The 24403-nt window shown below is 39.1% G+C and overlaps 1 protein-coding gene across 1 annotated transcript in view; it reads left to right on the top strand.

The window, feature by feature from the left end:
* Positions 1–14213: 14213 nt before the first annotated feature.
* The window catches only part of hecw2a (HECT, C2 and WW domain containing E3 ubiquitin protein ligase 2a), a 41598-nt gene continuing 31408 nt past the window's right edge, over positions 14214–24403 (top strand). Inside the window, exons 1-4 of the mRNA XM_062432076.1 lie at positions 14214–14592; positions 21446–21553; positions 21901–21995; positions 23594–23660. Coding sequence (XP_062288060.1) covers positions 14214–14592; positions 21446–21553; positions 21901–21995; positions 23594–23660 — 649 coding nt within the window. The remainder of the gene's footprint in view (positions 14593–21445; positions 21554–21900; positions 21996–23593; positions 23661–24403) is intronic.

Genomic DNA, 24403 nt, shown 5'->3' with positions numbered 1-24403 from the left:
TTCAATTGATGTTTTTTCTATTTCATACACATCAGAGTTCAACATTGTACTACATGCATCTGAGTGTTAAAGTTACTGCTTTGCAAATTTAAATTGTATAAACAAATCTTATGATCAATATGATGCATTAAGATTATAACAAAAATGGCAACAAACTACAACACTAAAATACTGTTTATTCGTTAATTATATCATGATAATCCAATGATGTAATTACATGATAATCCAATGATGTAATTAAATAAATTAAGAGTAACCCTCAGGAAAGGAGCCACTCTGCATGATACTTTGCTGATAACACCTACAGTACACTGTTTGCACTGTCATCAGTTTGCTGTTTCACTGAATGTTGGAGAGCTGCTGCACCTCTGCTGAGCGCCCACCGGGGGGCCTCATGTTCCTGCCTGTGTGTGTGTGTGTGTGTGTGTGTGTGTGTGTGTGTGTGTGTGTGTGTGTGTGTGTGTGTGTGTGTGTGTGTGTGTGTGTGTGTGTGTGTGTGTGTGTGTGTGTGCGTGGTCTGCGACAACATATTACACACTTCTGTACACTCCTGTTTGCTTAATTGTGTTTTTATAAAGGTGTGTCGTTTGAAACTGATGGAAAATGCTTCGTTGTGATTGGTTGGCCTTTTTAAATATGTCTTTATAATGTAGAACTACTATCATTAATGTCATGATATATGCTGTGTACAGTCTACAGTAAGTTAATTTACTTGTCTTCATATATGTTATCAATCCAGTTGTTCCATGCTGTAATTCCCTGGTTTATTCTGTTCACATGTATTTCCCGTCTGCCTGCTCCCTCCGTTGCTCTAACTGAGGTTTCTTCCATTTTTCCCTATTAAAGGTTTTATTTAAGGAGTTTTTCCTTATTTGAATGGAGGATCTGATGATATAGACAATGTTGTATTGCTGGGCAGATTTGCACATGTGTGATTAATGATATTGGGATATATGAATAAAATTGACTTGAAACATGGGCTGCTACTGGTGGTTGATGAATAATTCAAAGACCCTTTACTTGAGAAGCACAGTATTACAAAGCAAAAATAGTCCATTGCGTGTAAAAGTCTTGGTTGTAAAGGTTATGTGAAGATAAAAATAGGTTTTATAACCAAAGCATTATGCAGAGTGGCCCCGTATCTGAGTGTTACTATTATAATGAATGCATAGACAGCAGTTTAATGTGGCTGGTTGGCTGTGAATTTTACATACTTTGTATTTTGTGAAGTTAAATCTCTGTCAGATGCACGTAGTACAATATTTAACTCTGATGTATATGAAGTAGCATAAAGTAAGAGGTCAGTTGATGTGTAATTAGGCTAACCTCTAAATTGCAGTGAAATGCAGCTACTGAAGTAAATGTACTCCTAATTGTGCAGTGTAATTATTCTACAGGTAAAATCCTTGTACAGTAAAAGTACTGCAGTATTATGAGCGATGTAGTATGCAGTATTACAGTAAAAGTACTGCAGTATTATGAGCGATGTAGTATGCAGTATTACAGTAAAAGTACTGCAGTATTATGAGCGATGTAGTATGCAGTATTCCAGTAAAAGCACTGCAGTATTATGAGCGATGTAGTATGCAGTATTACAGTAAAAGTACTGCAGTATTATGAGTGATGTAGTATGCAGTATTACAGTAAAAGTACTGCAGTATTATGAGTGATGTAGTATGCAGTATTACAGTAAAAGTAGTGGTTTGGTCCCTCTGACTGATATATTATTATTATGACATCATTAGATTATTAATAGTGAAGCATCAGTGTTAGAGCAGCATGTTACTGTTGTAGCTGCTGGAGGTGGAGCTAGTTTACACTACTTTATATACAGTTAGCTAGTTTAGTCCAGTGGTTCCCAACCTAGGGGTGGGGCCCCTCCAAAGGGTCAGCAGATAAATGTGAGGGGTGGTGAGATGATTAATGGGAGAGGAAAGAAGAAAAAACTAAGTTCTGATACATAAATGTGTTTTCAGTTTTTGGACTTTTTCTCTAATCTTTGATTTTTGCTGAAATATTGGATCATTTGAACATTTATTGAAATGAAACCAAGTGAGAAGTTTAGAGGGAAAAATCTCTATTTGGTGGAGCTGTTAACAACAATCTGAAATGTGAGCCTGACTACACACTGGTTTCATCTTTAACAATGTGTTGTATTTTAAATGCTTGTTATATTATCTATTGTGTCAAATCTTCATCTGTAAAGTAACTAAAGCTGTTAAATAAATGTAGTGGAGTGGAAGTATAAAGTAGCATCAAATGGAAATACTCATCTATAAGTATCTTAAAGCTGTGAGTGAGTATATCTTGTTTTTTTTAAACTACATCTCAAGCTCTACATACATCTGAATAAATCCCTCCGCAGCCTCCAGCAAGGAGAGTCACTGTGCTGCCAATAACCAAACATTACGCCATCCTCCTCCTGTGTGTGTGTGTGATTTTTTTTTCTTTCTCTCCTCTCCTCCTCTGGACTGACAGCGGTTGCATGCTCTGCCCAGTCGGGTTTTGAGCATCTGCCGGGACTGGTGGTGGTGGTGGGAGGACGTATCTGGCTCTGACTGCAGCGCATTGCGATGCAGAGGAGAAGAGAAGAGAAGAAGGGGAGGTGAAAAGAAGAATAAAACGATGCGGTGCCTGCATGAGCTGCACGCCTGAAGCCGACAGCAGCAGCCTCCTGTGCGGACACGGTGCAGGGAGGTGCTGGTGGAGGAGTTTATGCGCACACCTCTGGGTGAAAGGGGCCGAGGAGGTGTCTCTGCAGCGCCGCAGCTTTTGAGGAGGGATACCGTCTCGATACGTGACTCCCAGCCTCTCCAAAAAGCTGCCCTGGCTGTGGATCTGAGAGGGAGGGAGGGTGAGGGTGGTGAGGGTGGGGGGGCAGCAGGAGGAGGAAGAGGAGGAAGAGGGAAGAGAGGGGGGGGCCCTAGCGCGGCACCCCGCCCGTCTCGCCTCATTTGGACTGCAGGGATAACGACCTAAAACCGTGATATCCCCGCTCCAGAGAGGAAAAAAAAGAGAAGAAAAGCAAAGCTCCGAGCAGGTGTTAGTTGGTGGCAGCGCTGTCATCATCCACACAGCACACCGTTTTCTCCTCCAGCCATCCATCCATCCATCCATCCATCCATCCCCCTCCTGCACCTCTGCGCCAAAAAAAAGGTAAGCTATGCCACCTCCTGTGTGCGTGTGTGTGCGTGTGTGTGTGCGCCGTCAATGAATGTAGGTGTTCATGGCTTCCAGCAGTGATAATGATGATAATGATGATGCTAAAAACAGCTGTCATTAATTTAAAAAAAGAAAAAAAAGAAAAGAAACCACTGCAGCATCGTTTCATGTTTACTCTGCGTTTCTTCCTCTTTTCTTTTCTTGCACTTGAAGGGGTTAATTGATTAATTGTTTTTTTATGTGTTAATATATTTCAAGGTATATTTTAAGGTTTTTCCAAATGCATGCGTCCTGTGAAGGAGATGCATGAAAATGGGAAAATGACGTAGGGAATTCCCACAGTAATCCAATAGCGAGCGATGACACCTGCACATTCACACAGTTGCGGTCCCCCTCCCACCTCCACCCCCCTATCCCCCCCCTCCCCAAAAACCTGTCTATATGGCCGTGATATGATGCACGGCCTCGGCTGCAGCGCACAGATTGATTTGAACTGATTAAACTTGGGAGACGAGCTGTTATGTAACGTTTTATTTATTTATTTATTCTTTTTGCTGACGTGATCTTGCCACAAGCGCGGGGGTTACCTTCACCCTTCACTCTCTCTCTCTCTCCTTCTCTCCTCCTCCTCTCTCTGTAAGATGCTCAAAGATGCCCACTTAGTACAGAAAGAAAAAAAGAAAGAAAGTGCCCCCTCCTCCTCCCTCCATCCATCCCCTCCACACGTTGTTTACACATGAATCCGTCACTCAAGCTCAGGACTTGGATTTGTAAAGCCCACTGGCATTCAAAGTGAAATGAATTGAATGAGTTTTTGTGGCCATATTTGGGGATTGGTTGCCATAATCCAATCACATGGGCCTTTGCAGTGTCTTTTGAGATCTTGCTTCTCGCTGCTGATCTGCTTTCAAGGTAGGGTTAGGGTTTAAATGTGCTACCAAAAAAAAAAAAAAAGCCATGCATGCTTTCTCATCATATATCATCTATTGCTTGATTTTTGTTGCTGCAGATCATCACAAAAAAAACCCAGCTTAACTCACTGGACAGTATTTGAGCGTTTGCTGTCCAGGCGGTGCGTTTGAGTCGTGGATCCTTAGATGTAATGAAGCAAAGGAGGGTGATGTAAAAATCCTCGTTGACCCCCCTCTTTTAAAATTTAAAGAGCTGACTGTACATCTGAGCAGACCATCAATTGCACGTATTACTACTTATCTGCCTGCACACTCATGTTTCAATGCAGGTTCACACATTATAATGATAACAGCAGCTATTCTTCGCCCTGTGCCACCAAAATGATCGTACTCTAGTGTCTCAAACTAAAGTGGAAGATTAAAGCAGTGAGAAGGGTCACTCCATCATAAGCTCTTCTAACATCTAGACCAGATGAGCTGAGGTTGATTTAGGTAGAAACGATGTCGATTTAATGTGTTTGACTGCTATAAAGACAAAATATACAAAAGCACAAATGTTAAAAAAGTGCTACAAAAGTTGTAAATATAATCATAAAGAGAAATGCGACAAATACTAAAGCTTTATCTATCCAACAGGGGAATTCAGGGTTTCATAACAGCACCATACAACCGAGAAATAATAAGCAACATGTAATAAAGAAATGTAAAGACCAAACTAAGTAGAGCAAAAATTCAAGATGCAATGAATACAAGTTTTGTTAGTTTTTTTGACGCTGTACTTAAAGATTCACTGCGAATGAAAAGTTAAGTGCAAATTAAAATGATTAGAAGTGATTATGCTTTTAGTGAAGAACTGTCAGTGGCGGTCAGATGACTGGATGTATCGTCTAGGTATATAATTTGAAATAAGTACTTTTTTTTAATAGCACATCAATTAAGAAAAATGTGCTCTCAAATAAGAAACAGCTGCAAAAGGAAAACAACATTTAAATAGTGAAACGCTACAATAAAACTTGACAAACCAGTAGTTTGCCTGAGGAACAACATCATGACGTTTTATAGAAACATGGAGAGTTTCATGCCGATCAAAGTCGTAGAAAAGCTCTAACTGTGAGTAACGTAACGTTGTCTATTGGGAAAATTAACAGGACTTTAACTTCAGTAACCAGCAGCGCCTTCACAATTCTATAGGATGTCATTTTATGTACATGCAAAAAAATGGTGCATTTCAGCAAGAAACAGCCAATCACCAAGCTTTAAATTCAGTCATGTGCGCTGCTGATCTACGCATCAAATCGGTTTACTTTTAACTTCAGGGTAACTTTTGAGTGAATTCCCCAAATACGGCTCCACATTTTCTTTACACTTTAACAACAAAGCGTTTTGAATTTATTACACTCTGATTCGTGTCCGTGGCTTCTTCTTCATAGCAACAGTGGCAGAGGTTTATGGGTATTGTAGTGTTCCCAATCATCTGGCGAAATCAGAGTGAAAATGTGATTTCTCAGAAACAATTGAAATAATAATTGAAATCGGTGGTGATAATATAATAGAATAATAGAATCGTTACAGAGTCCAGAGTTTCTATGTTTAGTTGTTTAGTAACACTGAGGAGATCGTTTAAATAAATATGTGAAATAGGAATACAGAACAATGAATGTTCATATAAAATGTAAAAAAAGAAGTAGTAATGTCAGAATAACAAGTAATGTTAGCATGAGGTAAGAAAGGACCGTTAGCATAAAAAGTGAAAAAGTAACAGTATATACAGTAAACGTAACATTAGCAGGAAAAGTAAGTGTAGTATAAAAAGTAAAAGTTACATTCACAGAAAAAGTGAAAAAGTAACGTTAGTATAAAAAGTAACGTTAATATCTACAGTAAATGTAACATTCGCAGAAAAAGTAACATTAGTATAAAAAAAAAAAAAAGTAACGTTAATATAAAAAGTGAAAAAGTAACGTTAGCATAAAATAAAAAAGTAGCGTTGGCATAAAAAGTAATATTAGCATAAAGTAAAAAAAAGTCATGTTAGCATAACATTGCATAGCTGTTTTGGCTGCTTCACGGGACAGATTCGAGACTATACTCTGGACAATGATGTATTAAGGAAAAGCTTCACTCAGTCAATACAGGATTTAATCAGTATTATTGATCAGCCGAACAGGATCATGAAAACCGACTCCGATCACCTGTTGGATTTTTTCAGCACCCTGAAACTAAACGTTAAGCTGATGACTGTAACAGAGTAGAATAGCCTTACATTGACCTTTATATAAGCATTGTTGTTAACTGCAATTTCAACATAAAATCATCCAACGCCTCGATAAAACACTTGGACTCTGACCAGATGTCTGAAGCTAGCAGCTAAATCTGCTCTCTGAGCTAACCACTAGAAGTAAAATAAATATTTTACAGTCATTACTTCTGAGATTTGTACAATTTAAAAGGCACAAAAACAACTTTGCATGTTTATTTTTTTATAATCTCTCAGTCATTTTAGTTTGTTTTTCTCCAGATTATCTCACTGATGGATTATGTCGCCCAGAAACTCATCTTAAATACGTCTTAAGTACGTCTTAAACATGGCTTAAAGAAAATGAAAAGAAGTGATCAGAATAACTAAAGACTGGTGTAATAAAAGAACAGAAACAGTCTCTTCAACAGCTTAAATTTCTCTCAAAGATTTGTCAGTATTCATTTTTATAAAACAGATAGTTGCAGTCTTGATTATGATTGGCTGAGCTGGGTACAAAGCCGTTAAAATACTCACATTATTAAAGCACCAATTAGTCACTTGTACTACAAATTGTTTTAATATGTTATATTTAGTTGTGAATTTTAATGGGTGGGCTTAATGTGAGAAGAGATGGAAAGAATAACAAAAGAAACAGGACACACTGAAATTGATGAGACTCTTCTCCACGTCATGCTGAATATTGATCTAAAATCAAGTTAAACCACGTCCTCCTGGGGCTCATAGCTTTACTATATATTACTATATTCAGTATGTCTATATATAAACGCCTGTCATAAATCCATATACAAGCCACACATTCCCATTTATAGAAAGGTCAGCTTCTAAACTTACACAAGGTGATATCAATCAGTCTTCTGGCGTAAATGCCATTTTCGACTCGCCGAGGCCTGTCATGGAGGGATACCTCCTGAGGAGTGACTCATTCCAGACACGTACTCCCTGGGTGATGTGTTCAGAGAAATGCCCTGAGTGGGTCTGAGCTGCTGTTTTTTTTTTTTCTGAGTAGTGGGAACACACTGGCACCAAACCCTCCCTGTTAAAGCCCTGTGTGCTCTCCGAATGACTCACGAAGCTGCATCCTCCCCGAAGTGTGAGGCCTGACTGCAGCGAGTCGATGCCATGCAGGTTGACTGCTCGGTCGTCATCCGCCTTTAGGTTCACGTTGGAGCTCAGGGATCTTCTGAGCTTTATTGAGGGGTGGTGCATTTAATTTAGCAACCTTGTCTCTTGGAGATCACGTTAATATACAGTTACAATTAATTCCCAGTGATGTTGTATTGACAAACGACACCACAGACCTTGGTTTGTGTGGTTAGGCTTCAGCAATGAAAGCTCTTTGGTTAGTGAAAGATCGAGTTGTGGCTTAAATGTTAATAGAAAAGAAAGTCAAAGCTCCAGCAACACTTGTAGTAGAGCAGAACTTTATTAATAGAAATGTGCATCCACATATGCATCAGCCAATAGGTAATCCACCAAGGTGTGTTGGGTACATTGGTCATGTGACTTCAGACAGGTAGGGAGGCGAGGGGAGTATCCAATAAATTACATGAGTGACACTATAAACCAGAAAAATACAGCCTAAAATCTAAACTGTATCTATTTTAATATGCCATATTGGTTTACGTGTATGCATAAATATACATACACATATATAAATGTTAATAAGCATGTTGAGCTTCAAGTCACTGCACTTTTTCTTTATTAAACCAACACTATAATCTTTCCCTAAACTTATCCAAGTGCTTCCAGAGCCAAAACACATAACCGAAAAAAGTTTATTTTTATGTATTTTCTACTGCATTGTACAACAAAATCACATATTTTGGTTGGAGAGTTAAAAAAAAGAAGATGGTACGTTGTGTGAACATTTCACTCAGTATTTTTGCACCTTGGCAAACATCTAGACTAGTCCTGGACTAAGAGCAAGATTCTGTGAAAATATCCAAAGAGAAACAAATCTAGTCTTGGTCTAGATTTAATCCCTGTCCTGGCCGTTGACCCCTTTATGTTGAGAGAAAACGTAAGTCAGCCAGCATTACATTTCCTGCAAAAAACTGTTTTGTTTTTTTGCAGTTTAGTTGTATATGAAAGTAATTTTTTGAAAAAGGGGTTGTTTTTAGTGTGTGAAGCTTCTTTTTGCCTGTGTTTTTGTTCCTAACTTTATTTGTCAGTGAGGCACAATAAGACCTCAGTGCCACTCTGTGTGTGTGTGTTTGTGTATGTGTGTGTTTGTGTGTGTATGTGTATGTGCATGCCAGCTCCCCAAGGTGCCCGTTCTGTCAGCCTGTAAAGTGCTGCAGTCACCTCCACAGGGGCAGAGGGGTCCCGCTGCTGACACCTACACACCTACAGATACACAGAGAGAGGAAGTGAGTGAGTGAGTGAGAGAGAGAGAGAGGAAGGAATCCCTTTACTGACCTCATACAACCTGCCGCCTAGAAATCAGGTTTAAATATGACTGAACTACAACAGAAAATAGCTATGATGAAATAAACATGATATTGGCTGAATTATGACTTGTGTCAACATAATGAGAACATCTTTCCATCCTGTGTGTCTATGTACAGTACCAGTCAAAGTTTGGACGAACCTACCCATTCAATGAATGAAATGAAAAAATGTTTTTAATGAAAAAATGTGTCCAAATATTTGGCTGGTACTCTATGTGTCTGTGCATATTTGGTGCTGGTCGGAGGTTTAGCCACACTTTGTCATTCAAGTAAGGGCAGGCAGGGAGTGTGGACTTTTGACTGACTGACTGACTGACTGACTGATAGATAGATAGATAGATAGATAGATAGACAGATAGATAGATAGATAGATAGTCACTTCATTGATCCCAATGGGAAGTTCAGGTTTCCAGCATCTCAATGTAAGCATGAAAAGTAATAAAGCAAAGAACAACAAACAATAAAAAGACAGTAAAAAGAGGTGTGAGAGTAATAAGCCAATAGATAGATTTAAAAAAAAATTAAATACTTCACCGCTATAACATTTAAATATGTACCAGGACCATTGCTTCTGCACATACAGTATCTTACACAACCTTTCCATTCAAGTCATGTATATAGCCTAAATAATGTTGATAATGTTAATATATATATATATATATATATATAATGTATATAGATTCAATTCCATTTACATGACTTTTTAATTTGTTATTTTGTTTGTATAATTACTCCTAGTTCTTATCTGTGTCCTTGTTTCCTGCACAGCCTTAACACACAAATCTTCCCTTCAATGAAGTCTTATCTTATCTCATATCTTAACGTTTCTGACAAGTCCAAATAATGTTGAGACTAAGCGTATTAGTCCAATTTTCAGATTTCCATTTACTGAAAGCAGCCTCTCTAATCATTAAATTATGAAAGAAAATTATTTTTTAATTGCATAATATGTTACAGTAGTTTCATCCTGTTTGGCAGATACGCCTATCATTACACACAGGCATACATTTCAGTCTTATTTTGTGTTTTGGGCTTCTTTTCTTTCCAACCAGTCTATTTAAAGGGTCACCCACCCAAAAAGAAAAACACCCTTAGGTCTAACTGCAGTCGTATTTTTCATTCGAATAGTCTTAGTATTGTACGCTCTGCTTTCTTTATGTGCTTGGTCTATTTTTTATTTTTATATGCCAGACTGGCTCTCAAAAAATTCAGTCTTGCAACATAAATGTGCCTCCAGGCTGCCCTGACCACCGTGAGCCGGGGGTGTGCAGCACCTGGGGGCGGAAGCGCTGCAGCAGAACTACTTTCCGCAGCTATGAGTAAAATGTCTTGAGTCATTTGTTTCCATCCTTGGAGTTGTTGGGAGCTGGGTTGTAAATGTTTATTTGTGACCTCAACCAAAGAGTGATTGTTTTCTTTATTTTGATTTCAGAGGCGTGAGGCTGTAAAATTATACAATAATACACTTAAAAAAGAGTAAACCTGATTTTATGCAGCAGAAATTTGTTTGTTTTCTTATAAATTATGTTCATCTTGTGACTCCTTCTGGGCATCTAGACCCCCAAGTTGGAAACCACTACTTTAAACAATAAGTTAAGTAATGGAAATCCCAAAAAAAGACCAAAACCAACAACAGCATGTCTGTCAAATCAATACTTTCTATCTTTCCTACGCTGTCAACCTCACACTCATTCTTACTGTGAACATGAATCTTTAAAAACATGTCACAACTATGTAATATCACTTTTTTTAAAAGGCTCAGTAATGTACTTAAACAGCTGGCCTCTGTTTAACAATCGTAACTCAAACAGGAGAGAAAAGAACATTTGTTGAGGACTATTTTCGGCAGCGGATTAATCCAGATTTGATGCTCTGGTCTAGTGAGTATTTATGGAGCTCAGTGTCACAGAGGAATGAGATATATTTGGATACACAGACAATACATGTTAGTACTAATCTCAGTTAGAAAATATAGACCATTGACAGACTTAGCCTATATATCTGTGTTTACTTAGATTATTTGTTAAACATACATGATGCCGTACAGTGTTCACAAAACAAGATTACCTCGAAATCATCTTTGCCGTCTTGTCTTGTGAACGTTTTCTGAAGAAATGCTCTCTGACAGGACAGAAGAAAACCACAATCCAGCACATTCTGCCGTTCTCCATCAGATCCTCTGCTGCAGATGTGTTTCTCTTTAGTATTCACCGCACAGTGGTGCAGACTATAGTAAGTAAGTATTTTGGTGCCTACCAATAATAATAATAACAGAACAGTATTGAAGTGACTGGTGTAAAATTTAACATCAATTTAATTTTTTGGGTTCTCATAACACCTTGTTTATCCCTCGACCCTTCCTGTCCATCTCTTGAGAATCAATCACTAATCCTCACATCGGTTCAAAAACTGTGCAGAGCAGTCGAATTGGGATTATAATGGGAAATGAGTGTTTTCAAATAAAGAGAGAGAGAGAGGGAGAGATAGAGACAGAGAGAGAGAAGCAGATTGTTGAACATCCTTTTTTCTTGAAGTCATGTTTTGGTCTGAGCTGTTTGCAGCTGGTGGACAGACTCTTTATCCCCCTCTGTTTGGAGTGGGGACGGGTGCAGCCAAGGCGTCTCCAGCTCCACACGAGGGTGAGACAATGCCTGGCAAACATGGGTGGGTAAGAGGGGAGGGGGGGGGGGGGGCGGTAGGAGAGGGGATGCTTGGACCAAAGGAACACTTACATAACAACTCAGCAGTTACATATACTGTTTGTTTTTTCTTTAACTGAGTGTGAGATGCTGCTTGTTTATGGGAAGTAGCCCCTCAGTACTGATGCTATACGACTGTGTAGGAGGCCATGTGAGCATGTGAGCAGGATTTACATATTCCTGCATGTGTGACATCTGTGATGAAGGTTTTATTCTGTCATAAATCCCTATATGCAGTGTGTGTGTGTGTGTGTGTGTGTGTTTGTATGTGTGTGTGTGCACGCTCTGGTAATCTTGTCAAGTCAGGGACGTCCAGGCTTTCCTCATGTCGAATGCAGCAGATCTTATTTCAATATCAGGCCCGCGTGCGTTATCTGGAAACACAGCCAACCCACATACATCAGCGCAGAGGCCAGTTCATCATTTCTGTTCAGTCAGTTCAAAATGCAAAGTGAATCGATTCAGGGCCAATATACATATATATATATATATATATATATATATATATACATTATATTAGACAGTTATTCATACGATTTACAGCATATAACAGCATGGTAAGGAATCTCCTCAGTGCTGTAATTTCACACACAATCTTTAATCTGAGTTAAAGATCGAAAATAGATATTAATGACTAGAGCTGCAAAAATTAATTGATTAATCTATGGATAGAATGACCTATATTGATAACTCATTAAGTTTGTTTAAGTGATTTTTAAGCAAAAACTACAATAATAGAAATACATACATACATATTTGATGATTTGTGGTTCTCAAAGGTAAGAATATGCTGCATTTCTGGGTCTTCCCTGATAATAAATTGAGTATTTTGGGGTTTTGGACTGTTGATCAGACAAAACAAGACCTTTCAAGATGTCACATTGGCATTTACGGAAATAGCGATGGGTATTTTTCAGTTTTTAGATGTTTTATACACCGACTAATGGATTAGTCAAGAAAAAAATCAACTCAGCTGCAGCCAGGGTGAGAAATTAACCAGCCACCGACAGATAAATGTTCAAATACACCAGCAACTCAATAGTAAATCATTATTTTGTGTCTGAAATCTACCAGCTGCTTTCATATTTTAGCAGCATTTGGCTGGTGGCTGGTTTCCCACCTGCAGAGCTATTTCTGACAAGAAGAGATATCTGCAACACTTGTACCTGCTGTGAAGCATTTATTGAAGTCCATTATTTCTGTTACTTTAATAGATGCTGCAGAGCTTGTTGTTAGTGGGTGAGAGTGCATTGATGAAATAAAGACTTACTTACTTCCAAAATGCAGCAAAATATAAGAGGAAGCTACAGTGTGTCAATGACAGTGACGTTAAGCTTGTAGGTTTTCAGCTTTGCTTGTTTTAATGCTATTAACTTTACAATCCGCTGTAGGTTTTTTGTGTTGAATGCAGTGACACATTCATACTGTACACATCGCACACTGAGGCCTGCAGAGGAGGCACTGGCTTCAAAGCATCACTGAGACGTATATGCACTTAAAATGCCAAAGATATCAGTGCTGAGCTCAGACTGCAGCCCACATCATTTTCCAGTCACTGCACCAGGCACATTTTTTAGCTGAATATTACCAAACCTCGCTCTCTTTCTCTCTTCTCTGCTTCTTAGTCCATCTAAACAACAGCTCCCTTTGGCTAGATTCTCAAGTCACATGCCGTAGCCTCCTCTTAAAAACAAAATGGCTCTGGTGGAGACTGTGACAGCAATCCCCAGACAGCTCCCAAACTGGCAATTGCTGATTGAAGAGCTTCCTGGGAGGCAGATACAGCTGCTCGTCTACCCGTACTGACAGAGAGCATAGAAACCCAGTCACAGAGATGTGTGTGTGTGTGTGAAAATGTGAGTGTGTGAGTGTGAGTGTGTGTGAGGCTATTACAATGCATCAAGGATATCTTTTTCCAATGTTCTCATAGAGATAATGGAGTTAAAATGAGATAATTTCAGTCTGTTTTTTTCCACAGGGGGGGGGGGGCCGGTCTGTTTGTACCAGCAAGACGACGATCATATAAACACTCATTAAGTGTTTCGTTAGTCATTCGAAGAAGTAAATAGTTTGTTTTATGCCTTACCATCCTGAAACAACTCATAATGCATTATAAACATGAAAGAAACTGTGAACCTGCCTCTCAATCATTTCCTCTGTCATTAGACGGGGTTGTCAGGGAAGAAAGGATGGAGCGAAACGGTTGTGCAGGGTTATTTGTGTTGGTGACAGGTTCTTTGACGGGAAACAACCCCCTCCGGTGACTAATGCCCGTTCAGTGTGTTTGTTGATTGCGACTTTGCTGCATTCAATCATTCCTTTTTTGTTGTGTAGGAGCAATGTCGTAGCTTACTGATTTCTCTCTGTCTCTCTCTCTTTCTCGTCTTTACCCATCTTCAGGCTATCTTTGCACTCGGATAACACGAGATCGTTGGATGTCTTCAGCCTTTACCGTGCGATGGGAGGACCACATGGCCTAACAGTGGGAGCCTCTCTGCAGAAGGAGTCAGTACATCATCTCTAAGACTCCCATGTGTTTCTTCTCATGACAACCTTTTCTAACCCTTTTCACCGTCAGAGGATATAAGTTGAGTCGACGAGGATCAATCAGCATGATTCGTCATCACCTAGACAACCAGCTCAATCAATAAAAAAGCTTCTTATCTCCGCCTCTTCTTGGGCCCTTTTCATCAACAGTTCTCATAGCCGCCTCTTCATCAGCAGTACAATCATGCGTCCTTCACTCGCCACAGCAGTCCTACCACCCAGGACACGCTCCCACAATCCACCCAACCTCGCAGTGGGGGGTCGTGAACATCTATCGGCTCCTCGGAGGCGTAGCCCCCACCTGAGGCACACCCTCAGCCCGGAGAACCTGAGGACCCTGGCGGAGAGGGGCGGTGCGTCCGTCGATTGCGTCTCCGTCGTCAGCAGTCCCATCGGGATCTCACGGGCCAACAGCGACACTGATCTGGTGACGTCCCAGAGCCGGTCCTCGCTAACGGCGTCCACGCTGGAGCACACGCTGAACCGGGGACAGAACCTCGTCATATCCTGGGACATCAAGGAGGAAGTGGATGCTACCGACTGGATCGGGCTGTACCATATCGGTGAGATTTGCTCGCATTACCTGATGATGATTTTATAAATGGAGTTTCTGTTTTTTAACCCTCACACACTGTTCATATTCTGACCCATCACAGTATTTTCCTCTAATTAGTCTCTATAACAAACTTCTGGACCACAAATCATTCCTAAAGAGCTCATCAGTCACAGATAAACATGATTTATCCTTAATGAAGTTTTCAGAGAGCTTTTTATGAGGAAAAACGGGCTATAAAAATACTATATTATGCTCATTTTTGAATGTTGATTTTTTCAATTTTGGATAAATATGCATCAAGCACGCTACAAAAAGTTTTTAAAAAGTTGAAATATTTCCTTTTGGTTTGTTCTAATGGGAAAAGGGTATTTTTTACAACTCTCTGGTGTAAAAATGGGTCAAATTAGACCCTGAACTGTATGTAATGGTTAAAGGGCTGGTGTTGTGGAAAACAAGAAAATTGATGATTCGGTCCTTCCGGTGATGTTAAATTACTTAATTCTACTTCCTCTGTTTTTATAAGTTACTTGAAATGTTGAATTGTGCGGCTCAAGAGCTAGCTGTGTTGATGCTGAACCCATTAGTACCTCCTAGTCCTAGTATATGAGGATTAAGAGGCTTTGGATTGAGCCTACCGCTACCCAGAGCTACAATGAGGGAGTAGGTAACTTCTCTAGTCTGGATGACTGTTAGTATGTTTTTCATGTCTGTCTTCCACACAGACTATATATGCTGTTCACTGTCAGTCGACAAGTATCATCACAATTGTATCTATCATGCATGCTGCTTGATGATCCGGGCCCGTATTACACATGCATTAAGAAAGAACTCCTGATATGCCTCATCTTTGTATCTTCAAGATCATCACAGGAACATCTACTCCCAATGACGAACAAAGCAGGACTAGAGAAAATCAGTCCTGCCTCCACTCCCCTTTTCCCAGGTTTCTCCCGTATAACCCCTCCCCCAACACCTGCTCACTACGTCACACCAGAAAGTTAAATCAAAATTAAATATGCTAGGTGCCTTTGGCATGAACCCGATGCCGTTCAGCATTACGTTGAGTATGTACGTGACGTCTGTAGTCGCTGTTTGCATATCAGCCGGATGATGAACAAAGCTGGAAATCAGACCCACCAATGCTCCCATTTTTCAAAGGTTTCTCCCATAGTTTCATCTGTTTATCTCCATTTTGTTGTTATGTCCAGGGAAACTCCCATAATCTGCATGGCCCTCAACCTTTATTATGAATAATCCTCTTACACACAGATCCATATATGTTTTGTCTGATGTTACCCAAGTTATGGGTAACCCAAGAACTTCTATGAAAGACAATCACAATCTACTGTTCCTCTCCTTCTGTTGCTGGGAGTGTGTCTATGTTCCCTCAGCCCAATGTTCCCACAGCACTATGTTCCCTCAGCCTTATGTTCCCCTTAGCCCTATGTTCCCCTTAGCCCTATGTTCCCTCAGCACTATGTTCCCTCAGCCTTATGTTCCCTCAGCTCTATGTTCCCTCAGCTCTATGTTCCCTCAGCCCTATGTTCCCTCAGCCTTATGTTCCCTCAGCTCTATGTTCCCACAGCCCTATGTTCCCCTTAGCCTTATGTTCCCTCAGCCCTATGTTCCCTCAGCTCTATGTTCCCTCAGCCCTGTGTTCCCTCTGCCCTATGTTCCCTCAGCCATATGTTCCCTCAGCCCTATGTTCCCTCTGCCCTATGTTCCCTCAGCCTTATGTTCTCTCATCCTTATGTTCCCTCAGCCCTATGTTCCCACAGCCCCATGTTCAGTCAGCTCTATGTTCCCACAGCTCTATGTTCCCTCAGCCCTATGTTCCCACAGCCTTATGTTCCCACAGCTCTATGTTCCTTCAGCCCTATGTTCCCTCAGCCCTATGTTCCCTCAGCCATATGTTTCCTCAGTTTAATAATAAAATTAAGAATTTCACCTGTCCTTGAAACATTTTCATAGATGATAAAACGGGTTGAGGGGGCGCAACAACACATTATGTGCATTAGGGAATGGCCATACCTGTGCTGTGGGAATGTAGGCCTGAGGAAACATGGCGCCTAATTTGGTGGAAGATCCTTGAGGGAACATAAGGCTGGGGGATCATAGGGATGACCCCCTGTTGGGGATGGGATTCCAATTTCCCTTATTTTAAGATATGCTGCAAACTCGTGTTTTCGTGTTATTAGCCTAACCAGTGTGATGCAGTCGTGTAAAACATGCTGGCAGTTGATGGGACACTGCGGGCAAAGTGGCTGAAAAAAACAACACTTTTCTACATGTTTATACTTGTTAGTCAGGTGGTTTAATTAAGTACTCATTGGCTTTTTATTCGTGGCGGTTTTGCTGCATTTACAGTAAATAGCATAGTTGTAAATTTTATCTTTCACTTTATTTTTGGGGACGATCTTCCTTCTGTTATCAGCCAGTAACTGTCTGAGTGTTCAGCACAATTTACAGCCGACTGTCTGCTTAACGAGACTCAGTATGAAACTACTTTTTTTTTTTTTTTGACACTCAACTTGATTTTTAATCTTCAGATGAGCACAAGCACACTCATAAACATTGTCTCTTTCTGTTACTCAGCTAAAAGGAATATAATATATACCTGCGCCAAAGCTAAAAATAAGCTAATCTGACAGTTCTGAAACTCTTCATTCAGGATCAGACTCCGGTTCACAGACTGTTATATACTGTCTTACATCACCAGCTGCAGCCATTACTTCAACTAAAGATGCAGCGTAAGGGAACTTGCATTATTCAAGAGGTCGTCATGAATAATGCCGATTTTATGTAAATGGCTTCCAAAACAGCCTGCTGGAGGACAGATTGGGGAATCTGGGCTGTAAGGGAAAGATGGATTTAGAGAAATCTAAACAAGTTTTTGGTAAATAAAATCTCACAGCTAATATTTGTAAAGGCCTTAATACCAGAGTTTTAAGTATTTTGGGGAATGTTGGTTTTCAAGTCATGACAGATGAATCTGAGTCAAGTTATAGATGTTAAAATGACGCATTTGAATAGTTTTCTGTCAACAATAATGATCCAGTAATTGAAATCGATGCTTAGTCCCAATAATACATATGCTAATTATTCTGCTATTGTAAGGCCTTCCTACTAATTAATTATTGTCTATTATTGGATTTTACTTGATCAAAGAGTCTGTAGGGTGTCAAATCTCAAATAAAGGCCACTTTTTCATACATTTTTCAGGTTTATTGCATGTCACACTGTGCAAGATATCTGGGTCCCAACCTTAATCAGACAGATATTAAATTTGAGGCATGTCAGATTGGTTGATAAATGTATTTTTATTCCGTCTCTCTTTTGTGCATGTTTGAAAATTCAGCAAAACAGAAGTAAAAAAAATAGGCTTTGACATATTTCATGGTCTTCAACAGTGGATGGAGTTCACTCACTTGTCATAGAGAGGGATCTGTTGAGCTCAGTAGCTGTTATCATTATATCATGGCAGTCAAATTGTGAAAATTGGCCTTAAATTTCAGACACTTTAAGATTTTTTAATGCAGGTTTTGGATTTCACCAAATGTATCTCACATTTGTCAAATTTACTCCACTTGCCCAAAAATAACACATATCAGAGCCTCAAATCAACTCTCAGAGATGCCTGCAAGTTTTTCTCAGAGTTGACTTGACCCTACCTGTCCTCAAAGCTTATCCAGCTGACCCCAGTGTTTTATTTTTGGGAGCTGAGAATAGCCAAGTAGAAGTCTTGGTGCAGGAGCTTCCAACTCAGAGTCAATACTGAAACAGGAGCTGTTGAGACTTCACACAGGGACTGCAGGCTGAGTCAACATGTAACGGCTCTGCCCGAGTATACGATAACACACACACCATCACAAACCGAGCCTGGGTGGTCTCCAATAATGTGCGCTTATCCTGCTTAGAGACAGGAATTTGACAGAGGGGGGGAAATGCATTGACCTGTGTGCTGAAGAAGGCTATCAGGCTCAAACTGTCAGGCAGATCTGTCCATCACGGTGAAAAGTAATACAGGAGCGATTGTGTTCAATCAGCACATTTCTTATCAAGAATCTATGTATAAATTCTGCGCTGATTTGTTCACATAGAGCTGAAGTCCTGACGTCACCTCGCAGTCAGCTTCTGTTTCATTAGCTTCTAGACTTCATTTTCCATAAATTAAAATTTACAACTTGCTATCAGAAGTTGAAGCCTTCATTCCGTAAAAGTACAGCAAAAAATACGATACAAAGGACGGGTACTACATCATCGTAAACTGGTTTTGTTAATATCCATACTATTCTGTGGCACCAACTAATGATAATTTTCATTATTGATCAATCTACCCATTATTTTCTTGATTGAGTAATTTATTAGGCTATAAAATGTCCGAAAATTGTGGAAAAGTCACAAGTTCCCAGAGTCCAAGGTGGTCTTGATAACGTCTTCAGATCTCTAATTTTATCTGGTCAACAGTTCAAAATCCAAAGATATTCAGTTTACTATCATAGAAGATTAAGAAACACACATTTAAGAAGCTGGTACCACTGAAATTAATTACATGATTAAACAGTTATCAAAATGGTTGTAGATTAATTTGTAGTTAATCGACTAATTGTTGCATCTATAATATTCAACAGCTCTCACCAACATTACTTTAATGTTTATGCTGTGATCTGTAGCACAGTTATATCATGAACACGCCTCTTCTGTCGAGCTATTGACATTTATGCTGCGTTCATTTCATGTCCACGTTGAAAAAAAACATTTACATGAGTGTTTTAGTTTAGGTATTCAGGATATCCAACAGCTACTGTAAGATAACCACCAATTGTCAATAAACTTTGGGAAATGGCTGCGAAAAATCAGATATTAACACTTATTATTGATAATGTGTAAAGCTAATTTAAAAGGAGCCATACACAGTTTGTTTGAATCTGGTTTCTTCTGTTAACAAAGACAGTTAAAGCAGCTAATTTAGGCGATTTGAATAAAATGACATAATCTAACATAATCTGACATAATGTGTAATAATGTGTGACAGGAGGGCAGACAGGAGTAATCATCTGGAATAATGCGTGAACGCTCCCGAGTCAAAATAACTGGAGGTTTTCTTGTTCTTCCCATTCTGCTGACATTGTGTGAATGCAGCAGTAACCTACAATGGTAGAGGACTTTTTGGGGAATGTGTTAATTAAAAGCTGCAAAAAATAGAAATATTAAAGTGACTTTACCCATAAAGTTTTGTTTACTTAGTGGAGAGTATCTTTTAAACTGTGTAAACAACTGTATTATGTCTTCCTCTGTCTAAAGTCTCCATTTGGGATTAGACACTAAGCCTTTGGTTGTTCATTGTTTACACTACAAACTGGGGGTATCAAATGAAATTATGCTGTTGGTTGCATATTGGTGTAGGATGTAGGATCCAGAGGTTTTGAGGCTTGACTCAATCCAGGAAATAAAAGTCAGGATATTGGCTCCAGTCTTTTTTTGTTTTTGTCATTTTTTGTGAATGTCCAACTTGCTGGAGGATACTCCTTTAAATACAACAATGTTAGATAGTTTAAAAAAAAAAAAAAAAAAGTATAGTCCATATCCATGGACACAGAGCAAACCACACTGCATATTGTTGAGTATAGCTATGCTCCGAGGCTGAATATGTTGTAATTTGCATTACTAAAGTATCAGTGTGATTCTAAAATAGGTTTTCTCACTTCTCCAGCAGAACCAAGAAGATCACTTTGCTCTCTGAACTGCTCTTTAAAAAAAAATCTAATATAAGTGAAATATGATGAAAACTCAACCTGCTGAGCATTAAATTGCTCAAACAGCTCACACAGACATGCTGCTGTACTGATAAACCATTTTTTCCTTGAACATGATTTTTATCTGCAGAATCAATAGAATGTAATACAATGATGTTGAATGAAAATTGTTGTCCATGTCCATGATCTGTGCAGCATGATATGTTTGGAAGCGCTAACGGAAAAACAACGGATGCCTTTGACTTCCAAGAGGTCGAGCAAACCTGCAGAACATCAGACTTGATTCGGATTTATACAACCTTCATGAGCATTTATTGTAATTGAAGAAAAGTAAACTTACACTTTAGGAAAAGCTCCAAAAGGACACCATGTAGTTATTTATACTTGTTTACCAAATGATCGTGACCTCCAGGTCTTAACCTGTCTTGATTAGTGGATTAAAGGAGAAAGAGATAGTGTAAACGACTGGAGCCGGGCGGGGCGCCGGGTCACTTCGTATCGATCAAAAGGCCGCCAGGACTTCATTACCTTCTCCAGGGTCTTATCCCCCAGAGGGGCTACCACTTTCCTTGACTAAGCAGACATTCAATGATAAGCAACTTGCCCTCCTCTCATCCAAACACACACACACACCTTCCTCCATTCTCTACCAGTCAGCTGAGTTTGGTACTTCATTAATCTGTGTGCAAAAGTGCTACGTACAGCGGAATTCCCCCTCCCTGTTTTTAACTCAGAGGAAGTTTTGTGTTTGTCCTTCTGGTTAGAGGTTGCAGGGAAGCTATTTTAGGAATGGTTTTCACTGATTAAAGGCAAACTTGTGTTTTGGAAGACAGAGTCCGCAGACTAAACAAACTGAAAGGCTGAACAGAATGCTGCTTGGTTGCAGTTTTGCAAGAATCCAGAGTTTGGAGACTCGAATGTGTTGTTTGGTTTGAAATCAAGGGGATTGTCAACCCACCAAAAACATGATTTATTTTAACCCAGAATTAACACACACACACACACACACACACACACACACACACACACACACACACACACACACACACACACACACACACACACACACACACACACATAACTAACATTTGTACCCTCCTCCAGATGAAACCAGTCCATCCAACGTGTGGGACTGTAAGAACCGAGGGGTCAATGGCACTCAGAAGGGTCAGATCGTTTGGAGGCTGGAGCCTGGGCCCTACTTCATGGAGCGTAAGTTACACCAGGATGTAAAAAACAGACAAAAACCACCCACTCATTCAGAGAAAAATATGGTCATATTCTATCACTTCATAAAAATGCTCTCCATTTATTAAAAATGTAATGTTTCCCTGGTGTAAAAAGTTAAAAGGTTTTACAGTGTCATGTTTCATAAAGCAGCTGTAGGCAATCATTTCATCAATGCAGTATATTTACCTTAAAATTTGTCTACTTTATACAGTGTATGAGACCTTTTAAAAATGATTGCATACAAAGCATCATGCAGTTAAAAACACAACTGTATCTGCAGGATTGTAGCTAACAATAGGCAGATAATGTTTACACTGCTTCCTCTGCAGCTGAGACCAAGATCTGTTTCAAGTACTACCACGGTGTGAGCGGAGCCCTGAGAGCCACGACGCCCTGCATCACCGTGAAGAATCCAGCAGTCCTGGTCTGTGTGAAAGAGAGAGAATCAGTCTGAGATTTACACTGAGCATTGTAGTTTTAGCTTTTAGCATTTAGCAGTAGGTTGAAAGTTGTCAGAGATGCAGATCACAGGTGATTAAAACGAGTTAAGATTGTTTTAAGTAGTTTAGATGTGACATTTATCTGCTAGAAAGTAAGGCATCATTAAGGCAGAAAACAACATTTAGTTGACTGATTCTTGCATTAAAGTCCGTTTTTTAGATCTGATCTGAAAATCGTTCTCCTTTGAGAAAAACATTCATGATATCACCTCCTAGTTTTGCATTTATTTGACTAAATACTATTCCATCATCCTGTTATGTAGCTGGAGTCCTTTCAATACAGCAAATTAAATTTTAGCCTGATAGCATCCTGTTACACAACACAAGAACCACAGACTCCAAACAAACAACCCACATTAACTTTCCTGCTAAATTCTCCTTCTTAGCTAACTTACAAACATGAACACAAGTCTTGTTCTGCAGCCTAGCTTGTTGAACGAGCCACTAAACTAACATTTACTGGGAAAAAGTGCACCAGTAAGAAGGCTAGGTAGCTAATTAGCTGCTCACCTGCAGCACATTAAACAACATGCTAAAATACCTGCACATGACCTGTTAGATCCTGGTTTGCATTTAGTAGTGTTGATTAGTTATCTACTTAATGTATTTTCTGTAAGGTATAACACCAGAGCTCTAGCTTTGTTAATGTCAATCAAACAAGTCTTGGATTTTCACCTCCAGTTAGCTGAGACTAAAAGGAGCATTTCTGATATTTCCCCAAAAAAACATTTTTCCTTCATTCTAATCATCAAAAACTGTTATCAATATATTTTAAAAGCATTATTGAGTGCAAACAGGGATAGTTAAATATGATTTCAGTTTTAGACATTAAAAGTTTGTTGTTCAGCAGCAGACTCAAGAAAAATAGATATATAGATAGATAGATAGATAGATAGATAGATAGATAGATAGATAGATAGATAGATAGATAGATAGATGATTGATCCTTCACAGGACATTTCTTGGGTTACAGCAGCTACATCCACAGTGAAGACAGCCACACATAACATAAAACACATCTCTAACTATCTGCAGGAAAAACTTAAAATAATTACTAAAATACTCCCAAAATTGTTCTAATAAAACAAAAAATATATATGTATGTAATAAATAAGAATAAAATACTGTGTGCAGAGAGTGCCCTGCAGTATGTAGAAATGTCTAGTCATAAAAGTCCATAAAGGTTATATACAATTTGTGCATAATGTAGCCTTGCAGTTGTTCAGCCAGGCATTGAAGTGTAATCACATGTCTATAAATCAGACTCAGATGTGAGACACTAGATGCTTCATACTGTATAAACAGCACTGAGCTGTGCATCCTTGCAGCTGCACCACTCTGCCTGCTTTCAGTGCATTTAATTCTCCACCTTTTATAGTTGTCTCTTGTATTAGCATTTAGATTTAAGTGAATTAAGTGGGTTAAATATAAGTTTGTGTTAGTATGTTTTCTATGAATACAAATGTGTCTCTGTTGTTGTTTTTATTCTCTATAAAGTCTGATGTTGTCTTTTATTTCATAGGTGGAGGGGCTGGCGGAGCAGGTGGGTGTTGAACACCCTCGAAAACTGATCAGCTTCACTTTGACAGGTGAGTTTAGAGGTTTACATGTTTTAATGTTTTTGTTTTGTTTTTTATCTGAGAGGATATTTTAAATATGCTTTGTTAGTATAATGCATGTTTAAGTAGCACGCTGCTATTCAGACAACTTTCTTCTTGTAATCATCTTCAATAACAAGTTAAAGCAAATAAAACATAAACCAGACACCGAGCAGACAATCTTCTCCATGTTTGTCTCTCAGTCCTTTTCTGGAGAAGCTAGAGTAAACTTTACCAGCTGTTTTCAGGAAGCACAGTCATCTTGGAATTTAAAGAGGCGTTTTCCTGTCAAGAGAAATACAGGGAATGTTTTCTATTTAAGTAAGGGGATGTCAGAGGGGCTTTCTTTTAAAAATAGGTTTGCAGAAAAGTGTCTGATTGTACATTTATAGTTTGTTTACAGTAGTACGAACAAAACAAAGTGCAACAAAAGTGGCTTTTTTTATTCCCCTGCAAGCTCATCTATAATGAAACGCAACCTTTTTACCACTTTGCAACCATCAGAAGCAGATACTACAACAGTTTAAATGCTATGTAGTGTTAACAGGCAAACAATACAATACTGAAATATGAATATAAATGTATGATTTGGCTCACACTCACAGTTTCTCTACTTGAGAAATAGAAAATAGTCGAAAATAGAAAATCCTGGGCACAAACAGGATGCATTTAATGTGTTAAATATCATCTCAAGACCTACTTTTTCCTCAAAGTAGGTCTTAGATAGCTTTAGT

Source organism: Scomber scombrus, chromosome 13 (genome assembly GCF_963691925.1).
Source record: "Scomber scombrus chromosome 13, fScoSco1.1, whole genome shotgun sequence".
In the NCBI taxonomy this organism is placed as follows: Eukaryota; Metazoa; Chordata; class Actinopteri; order Scombriformes; family Scombridae; genus Scomber; species Scomber scombrus.
The sequence above is the reverse complement of the archived record's forward strand: the minus strand, read 5'-3'. Positions and strand labels throughout refer to the sequence as shown.